Source organism: Psittacula echo (genome assembly GCF_963264785.1).
Source record: "Psittacula echo genome assembly, chromosome: 22".
Lineage (NCBI taxonomy): Eukaryota > Metazoa > Chordata > Aves > Psittaciformes > Psittacidae > Psittacula > Psittacula echo.
The window spans coordinates 189,538-206,423 of record NC_137758.1 but is presented as its reverse complement, the minus strand read 5'-3'; the positions used below and the strand labels follow the sequence as shown (position 1 = coordinate 206,423).

At 46.0% G+C, this 16,886-nt stretch overlaps 1 protein-coding gene across 2 annotated transcripts; it reads left to right on the top strand.

Moving 5' to 3' along the window:
- Positions 1–3,711: 3,711 nt before the first annotated feature.
- PHTF1 (putative homeodomain transcription factor 1) lies at positions 3,712–16,276 on the top strand. Of its 2 annotated transcripts, none has more exons than XM_080632989.1 (18): positions 3,712–3,902; positions 3,967–4,023; positions 4,098–4,167; positions 4,627–4,785; positions 5,020–5,179; positions 6,477–6,602; positions 7,393–7,552; positions 8,601–8,774; positions 8,852–8,929; positions 9,600–9,809; positions 10,185–10,313; positions 10,985–11,257; positions 11,643–11,774; positions 11,956–12,042; positions 13,012–13,167; positions 13,593–13,688; positions 14,686–14,811; positions 15,207–16,276. In XM_080632989.1, the coding sequence occupies exons 1-18, from the start codon at positions 3,858–3,860 to the stop codon at positions 15,225–15,227; spliced, it is 2,259 nt and encodes a 752-aa protein (XP_080489115.1). In that variant the 5' UTR covers positions 3,712–3,857; the 3' UTR covers positions 15,228–16,276. The 2 variants fall into 2 exon arrangements, with proteins under 2 accessions (XP_080489115.1, XP_080489114.1); XM_080632988.1 differs by having other exon boundaries at positions 7,393–7,600.
- The last annotated feature ends 610 nt before the right edge of the window (positions 16,277–16,886 follow it).

The following is a 16,886-nucleotide window of genomic DNA, read 5'->3' as shown; positions in this document are numbered from 1 at the left end:
TTTGGTATCTGTTCTTGACACATTGGTTTATATGCGAGTTGGGTTTATATATACAAGCTATAGAAACTGATCTCTTATTTCTTACAGTAAAATTAACTGAAGCAAATGTCTGATCCTGTTGAAATGCAATGACTTCCTGACCTAACACTTCTCATAGCACTGCTTACGTTGTTTGGTGTGAGGGTTTTGCTTCCAAAATACATCTTCCCTGAACATGATTAATACTAGTGTCAAAATTAAAGAACTTATTCATAGTCTTGTGGAGGAAACTGCTATCTTCGAGCACTTTAAGGCTTTAAAATACTAACCAACTTGGCAGCTTGTTTTGGTCAGGTCGTAATGTGTCCAATGAAACCACACTTTCCCTTGTACTGATGCACTTAATAGCGTTGAGTTGGTAACTGACTTACACAGTGTGGCTGTCCATATGCCAGGAAGTTCTGTATTACTCTTTCACAATAAAAAGTCTTGTGGCATTGAACTGCTTTTTCCATGAGTAGCTTCTGGGTGCCCAGGTACTGTGGAAAAATCAGTGGCACATGCTAAATGTGTAGAGTATCAGCTAGCAATGGTTTTTAACTGATCTTTCAATATTTCTGAATGTTACCGTGTAATCTGTACTTGACTTTCAGTCGCTCCACTTATTACCACCCTTTCCAGTCATCAGAAGGAAAAGTCCTGTCCCTTTCTTCCCTCCCTTCTCCCTCCCCACATTTAGAGTACAAGTTGGGTTTTGGTGCAGCTTAAGCTGTCTCCAGATAACTTTATTTGTTCTAATCCTCACTGGGGTAGGAAAGATTTGAAACACTATGTTAGACTAGACAAAAGCAAAGATGCTGTGTTAGTTCTGGATGCATCTTTTTAATATCAATTATTACTCTTCTCTTTATAAGGGTCTCTAAAATATGTTACTCTATTATAAATCTTACTTTGTGCAATATTGTTTGTGTAGGCTTTTATATACATATTAGCACCTCAGTGTAGAGGTCACTATTTTAAACTGATAGAAAAATAATCAGAAGATACTGCAGTGATTAGTTAGAACCTGTATTACTCCTTATGTGTATGTATGTATTGTCTTCGGTACAAAATGAGGACTAGGAAATATTTCAATTTAAAACTAATTTACAGATTGAAGTGGTAGTGACTTGTTTAGTAATCTGTGTAAATAAGGTGTTAGAATGGAGAGCTTTTATGATAAAAAGTAATGTGATTCATGCAGGGGTGTAATTTAATCTTAGCAGAAATTCTAGATGACCCAGACTGGTTCATAAATGAGCTGTCTGTTCTCTGGTGGGTTCTTTTCCACTTTTTATGTTGAGAGGAATTTCATAGCTTTAAGGGTTGTGCAAAGTAAAATTCCTCACAGGCAATAGCGGTTTCAGTTCATCCTCCACATTCAAAGATCACATTATCCAAGGGTGTTCTTTCCTTTTGATGAAGTCTGCTAGTCTTCCAAGTGCCCACTTCACTTCTCACATGTGCTATTCTTTGGTCATGTCAGTAGAGGTGCATCAACTTGGTGGCCGGTCATTGACAGCCAGCACTGCATACAACCACTCAGGAACCGACACACCTGCAGATCCCACAGCGAGTCTGCAAACATCACTTTAAAGGAAGAATAAGCAGATTAAGAGCCCCCATACACCAACTTGTCTGTCTTATAGTGAGAGTTGAAACAGGATGGAGAGGGAATTGATTTGGAAGTTCTCTGTAAGCTCTTACAGCATGTTTTCAAATGGATGAAGGAAGAAGACCAGAGTGGCTCATGTTGCTTTCAAAACTGTAGGTTTAGTGAAATCTGTGACTACAGCCTGAAATAAAAGAAACTGCTCTGACTTACCTCTTTGGATGGAGGGACATGACTGATAGCATCGTGCTCTCTTTCGGTTCCATTTACTTACTAACTTACTATCTAATGTCAGATTTAAATACAGAAATATATCTTCAAATGTCTTGACTGTTGCTGATGCTGTTCTAGCGTGTTTAAGAGAGGAGGAAACTTGATAAGAATCTATTACCTAACTACATTATCAGCTTTGGTACACTTTAACCAAGATGACATTTCAAACTCCACCTCAATTCTGGATGTAAAGTATGAGAGGAATTGCTTGTGAAGCTGATTACTACAGCTAGACAGCTGTTGTTTCAAGGTGACTTGAACTGCACTGAAAACAACAGAGCAGAATTAGAACAATGCCTCTGTGAAAGATGCACGTTTTCCAGAACAAGACCTGTGCTATACTGATTTTCATAAGCTGTTTAGAAATGAAGTAATCAGTTCAGGCCACTTAGTGTTTGCTGAGCAGAACAAATCTCTGGATAGGTCCAAGTAACTATTTCTCATCTCTCTGGTGTTAAAAAGCTGTCTGTTCTCTAAGATGTCATACACCAGCCTGTGTAATGAGATAATCAAACTGGCAAATGTCATGCCTTGTTCTTCATCCTACCCAGGTAGATGCAGAACACTTTGTGAACATGGATCCTGTAAATCCTCACTTCTTCAGTTACGACTCTTTGCCCTGGGATGTGTGTGTGAGTTTGAGGAGTGGGAAACCCTCCTGCTTTATGCTGGAGACAACTGCTGAGTGACCAAGTGCCCTGTGTAGAGATCCATTGGCTTTGATGTGTGAACTCAGGCTTAGGCTGTGAGATAAAGTGCTGTTGGTGGAAAACTTCACTTGGGATAAGGGCGAGTGGCTCAGCAGGGCTAGAAGGGGGCTAGCAAAATGCAGAGATGAGATACCTGTTAGCTTCCCTTTCCTCTCTCCTTTAGCCACGCCACAAGTCAGTTTGAGCAGATCCTTGACACGTGCTCTTCCAGGAAGGTGGGACACTCGGTGCAGTGTTCTCAGGGGATTTATAATCACCATTTTCCATAGGTGTAGATCTTTGCCATACAGAAAAGGGCTCTCTGCTGTGCTCTTCACCTTCCCTGCTGTTACAGTTTAGTTCCCCTGGACAAGGCAGATTGATGGAGCTTCCCCATGAGCATGAGCCCTTCATCTGGCCCTGCCTCCTCTTGACAGGTCTCAACCAACCCAGTAATAAGCCCTGGAATTGTGGTTTCCATGGAGTGCAAAGCGTTGGCAGCTTGGGACCTGCTCAAGGGGTGCGAGAGGAGGGGATGGCTTGGTTCTGCTCCCCAAACCCCACCGGCTGTGACCCCCCCATAGCACAGCACCCATCGGCCATGGCAAGGGGGTGAGGAGGTGTCCGCGGGGCTCGGAGGAACACATAAACCCCTTTGCTTTCTTTGTACAACGTGTAGAGAGACTTCTGTGTTGCTGTTTTTTGTGATTCTTTTGATTTTGATGGGCAGCTACGATTTTTATGTTTTGTTTCTGTGGTTTTAATTTATCGACGCTCTCTGCCTCCAGAGGACGCGTACAATTGCCTGGCAGCCTGTTTGCTTTGTGCGGCCTTAGGGTATTTATTGACATTAGCGAGTGTTTCGAAGAGGTTTTTACCACAGCCGGGCGGCCGCGGGCGCTCGGGCCTCTGTGTGAGTAACGCAGTGCATTTCTGTCAGCAGCTGACTGTACCCGAGTGTCGAACCGTTCCGCCATTTCTTTGTAAAATAGTCCAACGGAATGCATAGAATTTTTTTCCTGTAAAGTATTTTTTTAATAAACAAAGTCTGATTTTGTCCTTTACCCGCCTGCCTCCTCTGTTCGCCGCGGGACCGCAGCTCGGCGCTCTGCTTGTGCTGCCTGCGCGGGGCGGGACGACGGCAGGCGGAAGCAGTTGAGCGGCGGTCTCCAGGGTAACAGCGGGCCGGGGCTGGGGCTGGCACCGGCGCCGGTACCGGGGCTAGGCCCAGTCGCCCCTAATTAGCCCGCGCCCCGCGGCGCCCCATGGCTGCTGCCGACAGGGATGCCATTTCCTGGTACCAGAAGAAGGTGAGTGCGGAGCGGGGAGGGCTGGCGCGGGCCCGGCCGTGCCCTCAGCCTCCTCTCCTTCCAGATCGGGGCCTACGACCAGCAGATATGGGAGAAGTCCATCGAGCACACCGAGATGAAGGTAACGGCGGCTCCCCCAGTCCGGGCTCGGCTCCCCTCGCATTCAGTAACAGGGCTTTGTTTTCGTCTTTTTAGGGCTTAAAAAGCAAGCCTAAGAAGAAGGGTCACATTCAGCCTGATCTGATCGACGTGGATTTAATCAGAGGTGAGAGATGCAGGTGTCTGGCATCCCTCCACAGCCGTTACCGCATCGCAGCCTGGTGCAGGGCAGCCAGCACCTCATCTAGAGCCATTAAGTGCTTGTCTAGGGCATGAGTCATTCCCCTTCTGGCAGCAGCAGCAGCACCGAAGCCCCAGATCTCAGCACTGGGAGGGTGCCCGGTGCTCGCTAGCACCCGTGCAAAAGGAGCAGTGAAAACCTGAAAGCAGAGGCAGGAAGGGATTCAAGGAGTAGTTGGTGAGAGCGGCCTGGGGTAAGGAGGGGAAGGGGCAGCAGCCAGGGCTGCTTTTAGCCCTGTGTGTTGGAGCCGTGTAGGTTGGACAAGTGCCTGCAGTGGGGCTGCTGTCACCTCTCTGAACTGCAGGGTTTGCCCTTGGCCAAGGAGGAAGTCGTAAGTACAGAAATTCCTGTGATTCACTTGTTTGTTTTTCCTTTAATCCCAAGGCTCTACGTTTGCTAAAGCCAAGCCTGAAATTCCCTGGACGTCACTAACTCGGAAGGGAATCGTGAGAGTTGTGTTTTTTCCATTATTCAGCCAGTGGTGGATACAGGTCACTTCCCAGCGTATTTTTATGTGGCTTTTGGTGCTCTATGTTATGCAAGGTAAGGGCTGGTAGCAGCCTGTGCCACAATCCTTTCTCTGCAAGGAATGTGATATCAGTTTGTAGCCTGTCATCTAAAGCATCAGGATCTGCAACCTGCTTAATGCAGATGTCAGGATGTGTGGCACTAGTGTTTGCAGAAGTACCAATAACATACAGAAAAACTGCGTTAAAGGAAGCAGACAGAGGAACTGGCCACGCTCTTTTGCATTTGATACCGTTTTCTCCCTTTCAGTCATAGCAGTTGTGTTGTATTTCATGATGCCTGTGGTGAACGCAAGTGAAGTCATGGGACCAATGTGCCTTATGTTGCTGATGGGAACTGTTCACTGTCAAATAGTGTCTACCCAGATCAACAGACCTTCAGGAAGCAATGGGCTCAGCAGGCGGAGGAGGTGAGTGGGGTGACAGGGTCATCCGGTGGATTGCTCAGGGTAGAAGTTAATGGGTAAATACCTTCTATTTCTATGTAAATGGGTCATTTAACCATTAATGTGTATTTTCTATCTTGGTCGTAATGTTCTCCTAACCAAGACAAATATTACAGGTTTGCCAGGCTGTGACAGGTCTTCTTCAGTTGTCAGCTGAACTTTCTTTCTAACACAGCCTTTTAAATGTCTTTTCTTTGTGGCCAGAGGAGGGCTTTCTGTGCAGAAAGGCAAACCAGTCTGGTGCCCTGCTTTGGTGTGAACTGCAGGGAATTGCTGATGTGAATTGAGAACAGACAAACAAGACAGAGATAGAATCATAGAATAGTTAGGGTTGGAAAGGACCTTGAGCTCATCCAGTTCCAACCCCCCTGCCATGGGCAGGGACACCTCACACTAAACCGTCACCCATGGCTCTGTCCAACCTGGCCTTGAACACAAGGCATTCACAGCTTCCTTGGGCAACCCACTCCAGTGCCTCACCACCCTTACAGTAAAGAACTTCTTCCTTATATCCAATCTAAATTTCCTCTGTTTAAGTTTGAACCCGTTACCCCTTGTCCTATCACTACAGTCCCTAATGAAGAGTCCCTCCCCAGCATCCCTATAGGCCCGTTCAGATACTGGAAGGCTGCTATGAGGTCTCCACGCAGCTGGCAGAACAGCCCCAATGTTCTCAGCCTATCTTCATACGGGAGGTGCTCCAGTCCCCTGATCATCCTCGTGGCCCTCCTCTGGACTTGTTCCAACAGTTCCATGTCCTTTTTATGTTGAGAACACCAGAACTGTGCACAATACTGCAAGTGAGGTCTCACGAGAGCAGAGTAGAGGAGCAGGATCACCTCCTTCGATGACTGTGATGGATTCATTGCTGGCAGTTTGTTCGTGTAAGAGATGTTATGGTCCACCTGCTAGATATTTAACTGTTAGGTGTCTGACTCAATTTAAACACTGGTACCATGTAGTCGAACACAGGATGATGGATGTGGATAGAGTTTTGCCTCTATTAGAGTTCTACAGCAAAGATTTTGTCCGGATTTTGGCTGTTGCATCTTTTGCTAGTGATACACTGATATTCTGTGGGTATGTGCGTAACTTCAGTTAATCCAAATAACATTTTACTTAATTTGGAACTAAGCATTCTGTCTGCATGACTGAAGGAAAATAGCATCTAAAAAGCTGTCCAAATCTGATTCACATCTTTTAAGAATGACCTCAGAGCAGCTTGCAATGCAAATTTAATTCTCCTTTTCTCAAAAATCAGGAAGTTACGCAAATCTGGGGGTGTCGATGGGAACAGTTGGTCTTCTCCTGACAAAACCAGGAAAGAAGAGCAGTCAGAGCCTGCGTCCATTCTTAACAATTTAGTTAGTGTGCTTTTCCGAAGGAGGTATGTGATCTTTGCTGGGTTTGTTATACGTATGACACTGCAAACAGTTTGATATCTGGATAATGAAGACAGAATGTGTGCTGTCACTGGCATCCCCACAGGCTGCCAGTTAGTTCTGAACTCAAAGCATGTATTGTAGGAGGCTGAATCCTCATGAATTTTTATTGTGTCCTTATTAGGAGATCAGACCCTATCTCACAGTGTAGCTAAACTGAGTGTTTGATGAGCAGAGAAAGTGACAGAGCTTATTTTTGTCACCTGGCTTGAATGCATGTGCTCAGATTACTGTTTCACCTGATTTCCAGGAGCAGTTGTGCCTTCTAGTTTAAGTTGCTTGGATAGTCATCCTGCTTCCCCACCTTCCTTCCTGTAAAAGTAACTCAAGGACAAGGAGGATAGATTGTTTGGGATAGTATTTCACTGTCTTCTACTGTTTTCTCAGCTGAGTTTCTTGATGAGAGAGGTCCTTTCTTTTGACAAGGAGTTTTTGTCTTCTGAATTGCACTTCTTTCTTTCTTTCTAAATAATAATAAGAAAAGATTTCCCTCTGGGTTTAGAAGTTTCCAGGTACTATTAGAGTTAGAAAAGCAGCATCCAGGGAGAGTGAAGCAGATACAAGTCCCTTGAACAGAATCAGGACACAAAGAGCCTGTCAGCAGAAGACAATTACGTATTCCCTTAGCTATATTGTTTCATGTTGTACTTGGGTGGCAAGTGAAAGAGAGCACGGTGTTTTCCTCAAAGAGGTTCTCTCTGACATAAAAGCATTTAATTGTATTTTCTCTCATAGGATTAGAAGAGTGAAGTTGATAGCTGAGAAAGGGACTGAGACAGAGAATAGTGTGAATGGTGTGAATAATGGCATTAAACACAGACCTGCCAGATCTGAATACAGGCTGCTGCACTTCAAAGAGAAAAAGAAGCTTTCTGATGGGGAAAAGAGCCATCAGGTACCTGCAGGAAAGAGCCATTCAAAGTCACAGGTTTCAGTATATTCTGTATGTGCCCTAAAACGTGTTGATATTTAACTGTGTGGTTTGATACAACCTTCTTCTACTGATCTTTGCTTGCTTATAGGAAACCTAAACCCCCTTTGTCCTTGACTGAGCAGCTGCCGCAGTGCTGACACTTTACTGTCAGTCAGCATTGTTCAGTCTGTTACAATAGTCAAGTATCCTGGAAAGTGCCTGTATTGCTGAAGTGCTTGTTTGGTTGCAGAGCCTTCTGCTCACAAGATGTTCAGTTAAAGAAGATTCTGATCTTCTTTAAGATAATGATTAAAAATAAAAGAGCTTTTTTCAAAAGCACTTCTGGAAAATAATTTGCCTTGCAAACGGTTCCCTGCAGTAACCTCTCAGCGGGAGGCAGGAAAGTAAAGACTGAAATATCCTTTGTGAAGAGAGAGAGTTAAAGCATGGTGACCTCTCTTTAAATCCCTACAATATAAAGCTTTGTGGAGTTACTTCTGGGGCTCCTTTGAGTTGTAAGGTATCAGCTCCCACAGGAAGAACTTAGATTAGAACCTCTGCAGAGCACCACAGTGCTGTGCCATCCACACTCCTGCTTCCAGGCATTTGGAGAGGAGCAGAGCTGGGTGTGAAGGGACACAGCTCATGATTTCTGATCTGCTAGCCAGCAGCTTGTAGATGTATCTGTTCTCCTGGGCTTAAATTTGCTGGTAAGGCATTGCCAAGAGCTGCTGCTGCCCTTTCTACTTCCCACCCATGTCCCAAATCCAGCTCCACCCCACCATGATTCCCTCATTACCTCTGTGGCAAGACAGGGGTAGTGAGTTAAAATTTGGGATGTCCCTGTGATGCTGAGTTGTATTCTGTTTCTGCATCTTCTGTGGAGATCATCTGCTGGCTTTTGCAGGTAACAAGAGATTACTGGGTACAGTAGTGGAGTAGCAGCAATGGCTTTGAACCTTTGATGTGATGCAGTTCAGGCTGGTTCTTTAGCAGTGCCTCGGTTTTATTTTGACGGCTGTATTTCTAGGATGACTGCACCAACAGAGGTGGTGTTTCTGATGAGCTTTCGAGTGAGGAGGAGGCTGAAGCAGTGGCACAACGGATCTTGTTACGCCAGAATCTAGAAGGGGCTTCCAGTGACAACAGCTGTGAGGAGAAGAAAGAGAGGCCTCTTGTGTCTCTGAACCAGGCTGTCTCACAGGTACCCACATTGAATTTATGCCATTTTCCACACAGGCTTTTTGCTATGGATAATAAGTTTTCCTTTCGTTTTGGCAGGTCACAGAAGCCCTGAAAAATACCAGAGACTCTGATAGTGTCATGGAATCTGAACTAGAATCCACATTATATAGTCAGGTATGGTCATAAATACAAGAGTCAGAGCTTTACTGAGCATGGACAGTGCAGGGCTGTCCTCCCCATCAGAATAGAACAGTGTTAAACAACAGCACTTCAGCATCTTCATGTATAAGTGAGTTGTGGCCTCCCTGCTTGTTTGCAGCTTCATAAACTTTGTTCACCATTGGGAGTATAATTGTTTAACAAAACCAGCCAAACAACCCAAAAAGTCCCTCTTGGCAGCACAGTTTAGGCCAAGCTGCCTCTAATTGCTTGGTTTGAATTCCTGCAGTTGCTCTTGTGGTTTGGGAGGCAGCTCTGGCTTGTAACTTTAATAAATCTTGATTTTAAACAGTAGAAATCAGTCTATTCTGTCACATACACTCATTCACTTTCTTACTTTATCTTGCCCCACCTGAAGATGAAATAGAAATATATAGGCTATCAAATGATAAATCTAAAAATCTATACATCTAAAATAGAACTGAAATCTTAAAATAGCTTATGTGAAAGTCAGAAAACTTTTGCATTAGTTTTATGAGTCAGTTTTTGTTTTGTCAAGTTGGGGAACTAATGCTCCCTGTGTGACTTCAGGGCAGTTTTCAGCTGCCCTGGATGCTGGTTTGGGAAGCTGGTTCTGCAGGTTGGGTGTGGGGCTGCACTGTGTGAAGTTTGCTTTTCCTCATAGGATTTGAGGTCCTGCCTTAATGTGGGATCCCGGAGCTGCAGCGTGGCCCGCAGAGACTCTGAAAGTACTCGCCATGACTCGGAGACAGAAGACATGCTCTGGGATGATCTGCTCCATGGGCCCGAGTGCCGCTCATCCTGCACCAGTGACAGCGAGGAGATCACTGTGAGGGATTCCAGGCGGGATGCCAAGGAAGATGTTTTCCAGCAGGTTTGTTGGTTTGTGTCCAGTAGCTGAGAAGGCTGTGAAAGATTCCACGTCCCCTTTCCCCCTGTATGCCCGAAGAATATGAAAGACCCATCTGAGTGCTGCTGGTGTAATGGGAGCAGCCTAATGCTGGATGAGCCCACCCTGTCAGCCGTGTTAATCACCTGGATGTCTGTGATGATCTAAGTAACATCAGTGATCAACTCCCTCCTCCCTGCTGCTATTATCCTAACTACTGCTCAACCTAAAGCAAAGTAGTTCACCCAGAGACAAATTGGGAATCTCCCCTCTCAATCTAAACACCTTCTGGGAAAAAGCGTTATGTAACAATGGGACAGAAATGATGATACACCTTTTGCATTCTTTTCTGTTCTATAGAACCATTTGTTTTGGCTGCAGAATACAAGTCCAGCATCTGCAAAAGTGAGTGCGCTAATCTGGGAAGGGAATGACTGCAAGAAGGTGGACATGTCTGTGCTGGAGATCAGTGGGATTATCATGAGCAGGGTAAGAGGGCTTCAGAGCATTGCAACCTCTCTCTCACACTAAAAAACAGCCACCAGAAAACCTGACAATCTTTATGTGCAAATATGAAGTGCAGGATAAAAGTGGTCCTTCCTCAATGGCCAGTGCAGTTCTGTGTGTTCTTAACTTAAAAAATGCACAGACCAAAACTGAGGAGGTCCTGTTGAAGGCTAATGAATCCCAGCCTGGTTCGGGTTGCGAGGGACCTCAAAGCTCATCCAGCTCCAACCCCTGCCACGGGCAGGGACACCTTCCACTAGAGCAGCTTGCTTCAAGCCCCTGTGTCCAACCTGGCCTTGAACACTGCCAGGGATGGGGCAGCCACAGCTTCTCTGGGCACCCTGGGCCAGCGCCTCAGCACCCTCACAGGGAAGAGCTTCTGCCTAAGAGCTCATCTCAGTCTCCCCTCTTTCTTTTCAATGAGTGCTGATTGCTGTTGGCTGTGTCTCTGCAGTGTGCTCAAGGTGGTGGTTTTATGATTTATTGACTGATTGTTGCTGGTTTTGGAATGAAATGGATGGAATTATTTTAGGCTATGTCCTTTGAAGAGAAAGGGAACCGAATCCTTGATTGAATCGACTCTGCCACAGCAGCATGCCTTCTCCTTGATGCAAAACACATGTAATCATCCTGGGTTTGTTCCTGCTTGCCAGGTTAATGCTTACCAGCAAGGAGTGGGCTATCAAATGCTGGGAAACATCCTCACCATTGGACTAGCATTCCTACCATTCCTCTACAGACTCTTCCGCACAGACAACCTGGAGCAGCTCTGCTCCATTTCTCTAAAGGAGCTTCTGCACATCTTCTGCGGAGCACCTGTGAGCACTCCGGTCATTGTTTTGTCTGCAATCAACTTCCTTGAAAGGCTTTGCTTAACTTGGATGTTCTTCTTCATGATGTGTGTTGCTGAGCGAACATATAAACAGGTGGGTTTAAATGTCCTGTTGCCTTTCATGAACCCTGGTGGGGGTGTTCTACCAAAACCATGCTGCTGTTGTAGAAGATGCTGGCAAGATGAGTGTGTATAAGCAAGCTGTGGTGTCAAAGCTGGTAATAGGTCCATGAGATTTAGGGTTGGAAGGGACCTTAAAGCTCATCCAGCTCCAACCCCCTGTCACGGGCAGTGACACCTTCCACTAGAGCAGCTTGCTCGAAGCCTGGTCCACAGTAACTGGAGAGGCCCCAAGGGCCCCTGTTAAGCTTTCCCAAGGTGCCACAACCTTTCCTGCCAGTTACCACTAAGCGATCCCAAGCAATCGCATTTGGTTTAGACTGATTTATGTTGTGTATGTTTTTGGTTTGAATTTGCAGAGGTTTTTGTTTGCCAAGCTTTTTAGTCACATCACATCTGCTCGGAAAGCCAGGAAATACGAAATCCCTCACTTCAGACTCAAGAAGGTAGAAAACATTAAGATCTGGTTATCCCTTCGGTCCTACCTAAAGGTGAGTTCTGAGCCAGGATTTGGTTGTCACAGAGGGCACAAGTGAGGCTCTCAGTACAGGCTCTTTGCTGTCCCTGGCAGCACTGCTTGAGTCACTGAAGATGTAGAGCTCTTTGTGGTGAGCTTTGACTTCACAGCTCCACATCCCTCTCAGCTCTGACTCAGTGTCTTTGTTTTGGCAGAGGCGAGGCCCCCAGCGGTCTGTGGATGTTGTTGTGTCCTCAATCTTTTTACTGGCTCTTTCAATTGCTTTTATATGCTGCGCCCAGGTGAGATTTGAACCTTTTCCTTAAAGGAAGTAGGGGGAAAAACCCTAAATTACTGGAGGCTTTTCTTTTGCCCACCTTCAGAGTGCTTGAACTGTAGCTGTTTGTCACCAAAATAATACAGTGGGTTGTGTTTTGAAAAGCTTTGTATTGTTTAGTTGGTAGTGGACAGTAATTCTCTATGTTTAGGTATTATTTCTCTATGTTTAGATATGAATTCTCTGTTTGCAGAGGAAAGTGTGGGGTTTTATAATCATTAAGGACATCATTGGCTTTTGTGCATGAAGGAGAGGACTCCGTCCTGGTATCTCAAATGTTCATAGGGCATGTTACTGAAGAGGGCTGACTGCAGCCCCTTCTTTAACCAGATGCTGAGAAGCAGGGCCATAGCTGTCACTTACACTTCACTAAGCCTCCTGTTGGAGTAAGCAGTGTTATTATTGGAGTAGTTTCTTGATTTCTTTGATTTTGGCAAGAGATTCATTAGATTGTTCAGGCAAGTTCTTGCTACCACGGCACCACAGTGGTGGTAGCAGTGAGGTTGGCGGTCAGTAGCTACTGCCTCTGCTGTGATGGCTTTTTGTAAGCCACAGGTTTCTGGGGGAAGTAAAGTAATGATTGACCCAGGGAGCACCTCCTGGGGAAGGCAGGATCAGTGCAGCCTGGCTGGGCTGGTCTCAGGCTTGCCCTTGGGACAAGCACAGGTGAAAGACCATTTATTGCCCATTAACTGGCAAGAGGGAGGAAAGAACCAAGTGTCCTGTTCTAAGCACAAAGATCAGAATTCCATGCTAAAGCCAGGTTGGAAACAAGACCTTTTACTGTAACCTGGTTGCATGGGTGAATTGCACTCCAAGGGGAAAGGGTTCGGTAGCTCCAGAGCATGGATCTCTGTTCAGAAGGGGAGCAGGGGTAATGCTTTGGCGCTTTTCCTCAGAACAGGCATGTTCCTTGTTACTTTTCCCATTGCAGGTTCTTAAGGGTCACAAAACATTTCTGAATGCAGCTTACAACTGGGAGTTCCTCATCTGGGAGGCAGCACTTCTTCTCTTTTTACTGCGCCTGGCATCTTTGGGCTCTGAAACCAATAAGAAATACAGTAACACTTCCATCTTGCTCACAGAGCAGGTATCTCCGTTTAGGTGGTTTTCCCTTTGGCTTTGTGGCTTGTTTAGCTATAATAATTGTATTTCAAACCAGCTTAAAAGAATCCTGGAATCCAACCTTAAATTAATTAAATTTAAATTAAATTTAAGTTAAATTAGAACTTAACCCCTGTGCTGGACTAAAGCTGTGCAGCTGGGGAGGGACGAGCTGGCAAAGCTTTGGACAGACCCAGCATCTAAGACTCTGGCTGAGTTTTGGCTCTGTGTTAACATGTGTCCTATCAGTCACAAAGAGAATATGATCACTGCTGAACTCCTGTCTGTGGATGCATCACTTCTTCAGCAGTGGCAACAGACTGCAAAAATGGCTGCAATTCCCACTATTAGGTATCACTTGGGGGCTATTGCTGGTGTATTAGCATCTGATCTGTAACATCTCTGTCACAGATAAACTTATACCTAAAGATGGAGAAGAAGCCAAACAAGAAAGAGCAGCTGTCTCTGGTAAACAACGTTTTGAAGCTATCCACAAAGCTACTGAAGGTGAGCTGCTGCTCTCCCGAAATCCGTGGTTTTACAGAAGCAATGACTAAAGACACTGCCTGGTTTTCCTCTTCCCATTTCTCTTGTCCTTGCTAAGGCAAGTTCCTAGAATCCCAGCCTGGTTTGGGTTGGAAGGGACCTCAAAGCTCATCCAGCTCCAACTCCTGCCATGGGCAGGGACACCTTCCACTAGAGCAGCTTGCTCCAAGCCCCTGTGTCCAACCTGGCCTTGAACACTGCCAGGGATGGGGCAGCCACAGCTTCTCTGGGCACCCTGGGCCAGCGCCTCAGCACCCTCACAGCGAAGAGCTTCTGCCTAAGAGCTCATCTGTCTCCCCTTTGGCAGGTTAAAGCCATTCCCCTTGGCCTGTCCCTACAGGCCCTTGTCCCAAGCCCCTCTCCAGGTTTCCTGGAGCCCCTTTATGCACTGGAGCTGCGCTAAGGTCTCCCCTTAAGGAGCCTTCTCTTCTCAAGCCCAGCTCTCTCAACTTGTCTTCTACAACAGACGTTCAGGCAATACAGAACCAGTGTGGTTAATTAGTTCTGCAAACATTTGATTAGTGGTGGCTTGCTGCATCTTAGATCAGTGAGAGGAGGGGCTCGTATGAACACAGCATCTCTCCTTATTGCTTGAAGTCATCTTCCTTCAGCAACTTCAGTATTGAAGCTTGTTGAGAGTAGCAGAGTAGATATTTGGAAAAGAGCACAGTCTGAGTCACATAAATTAGCCCAGGCAGATTCTAGAGCCTGTTGGGTCAAGCTCTTATTACACAACTTGAGTGGCAAAGGAGCCTCCACAGATTCAGCAGTTAGAAAATGCCTTTGAGCTGGGAGGCCTGAAATAGAGGGGCAGTTTCTGTACTTACATTTAAGGAAGGGTATGGAGGCAGTGCATGGTTGGCAAGGCTGCCAGGGAGCTGGTATTATGCTAAAAGTCAGAGGATTAATTGCTTCTGATGCGGATAAATGCTAATGGACTTTTTCCTGGTCCCTACAGGAGCTGGATACTCCATTCAGGCTGTATGGGCTGACCATGAACCCACTAATTTACAACATAACACGTGTTGTAATACTCTCTGCTGTCTCAGGTGTTATAAGTGATCTTCTAGGATTCAATATCAGAGTAAGTATAACTCTGACCCGAATGAATGCGTCACTTGTGCCGCAGACACGTTCCTCCTGCCCCAGCAGGAAGGTTGGGGTTTGAATTAGGCTCCTGCTATGGAGTCGTTCAGAGAACGGACCATGTACCTCTAGCTCCCTGAGCCAGATCTGGGGGGGGAAGGACAAGGATGACCTAAATTTCAGCCCTGTTCAGGTCTGTGGTGCCCCTTAATGCCATTAGTTGGACTCCTGTGTCATTCCCTTTGGAATGAAGACACAGTCCTCCTGTGGCTCACACTTAAAATTGGAGCATTCAGCACAGGCTGGGCAAGGAGACTGACTCCTACCTGCAGCTGAAACCCCCTCAGGCCATCAGCTTTCAGCCCCAGACTCACACTCGCAATCTCTTTCCAGTTATGGAAAATTAAACCATGAACTGACTGGACATCAGCACTCGGCCGTCTCCACCTGACAGCCCGACCAGAGAAGAGAGCCAAGAGCCTGGTTGAAAGCAGAGGTGTTCTCCAGTTGCAGAAAGCTGCAATTACCAGGTTTTGAACAGGTTCTCAGCATGTGTATCAAAGGTTCTCCCTCTGCTTTCGTGTTCTGCAACAGACAGAATGAACTGGTCACGCTGGGGCATGTGCACACAGCAGAACAGAGTTAATAGGGTCACACAGGAGGAGCTGTGCTGCAAAGAGCAGAACTGGGTGCAGCCTGCTTGGGGCATAGGCCAACAGCAATGTGAGTGCCTCGAGCTCTGGCTGGAGGGACAGTGATGGGGCCACAGGCGCCTTGTCCTCTGCATGTGACATGAAGAGCCAGCCCTCCTCTTGGTGAGCACCGTCCTGTTTGAGAGGTCTGGAGCTACACTGAGATTCATCTGTTTGAGCATCCTCCAGTGCTCTCTCAGCCTGATTATGCCCAGATGCATTTACCTGACTGTGCTGAAGAGCATTTCATTCCTTTTAAGCTCAGTGTGCTTGAGGCACTGCCTGTCTCCTGAACTTCTGCAGCAGGCAGTGGAATGTGGTCTGCACAAGATGAATTCTGCTTCCGTGCTGACAACCACACAGTAACAGATTCGTGCCCCTTGGCTGATGCTGGGTCTTCTGCAACTGAAGAATGCTCACTTTTTGCCAACCTTAGTTACATGAGAACAAGGCTCCAGCACGAACGACAGGTAAAGCCTTTATCAGTGTAGAGTATTCTGCTGTTTCATTCCCTGTCATGTCTTGTTCTGGTGGTGCTGGGAGAAGCTGCTGCAGGTCTGTGCTGCAATGGTGCACACAAGGGGAGAAAGCTGCAGGGAGGATCAGTTCAGTGGGGGAGACACGGCACAGGCTTCCTCCTCACGAGCAGGTTAATGCTTGGGAAGGGCACGGGGGGAAAACAGTGTTTTCAAGGCATCTGTTAAAGCCACATTTCCCTTAACTGGCTCTAATCCCTTCTATTTATTATTAATAAACCAAGCAAAAAACGGAGGCACTTTTCATAGCTTCATTCTTTCACAGACGGGGGAAATGGCAGAAGAACTTCTGGTGGTACGTTAAGTTGTTTACAGCTATTTTCTGTGCAAGGAGAAGTTGTTAAGATGTAAAAGGAGATGACAATTTTGTGTCTCAAAATGTACAAATAAACCTACAGTACAAGGATTTCAGCAGTAACAACCGTTTCTCTACGACTTCAGTGTTTTTGTAATACCTCTGTTTGAACAGGGAGTCAGGGAAACATCCAGGAATAAACTGCATTTGTTTTCTGGGAGAGCACTGTGGCTGTAGGTAAGACCTGGGTCAGGGATGCAGCTGGTTTAAGGTATCACACCACTGAAAGTCAACCAGGAATCTATTTTATACAGTGCAGATCCAACAGGCCATGAACTGGAGTTTCTTTTTAATATCTATATAAAAAATAATGAGCGATTTACAGGTCTCTCTCTAGGCAGAACCTCAGAAGTATGTATAAAGGTGCTGTACAGTATATAAACATTTACACCCAGTACATCCATACATTGCTTAGCATTCCAAGGCCACGTCGCTAAGTCATCTGATACAGTCAGAACGGATACAAGATCTACGGAAGGAGAAATCACAC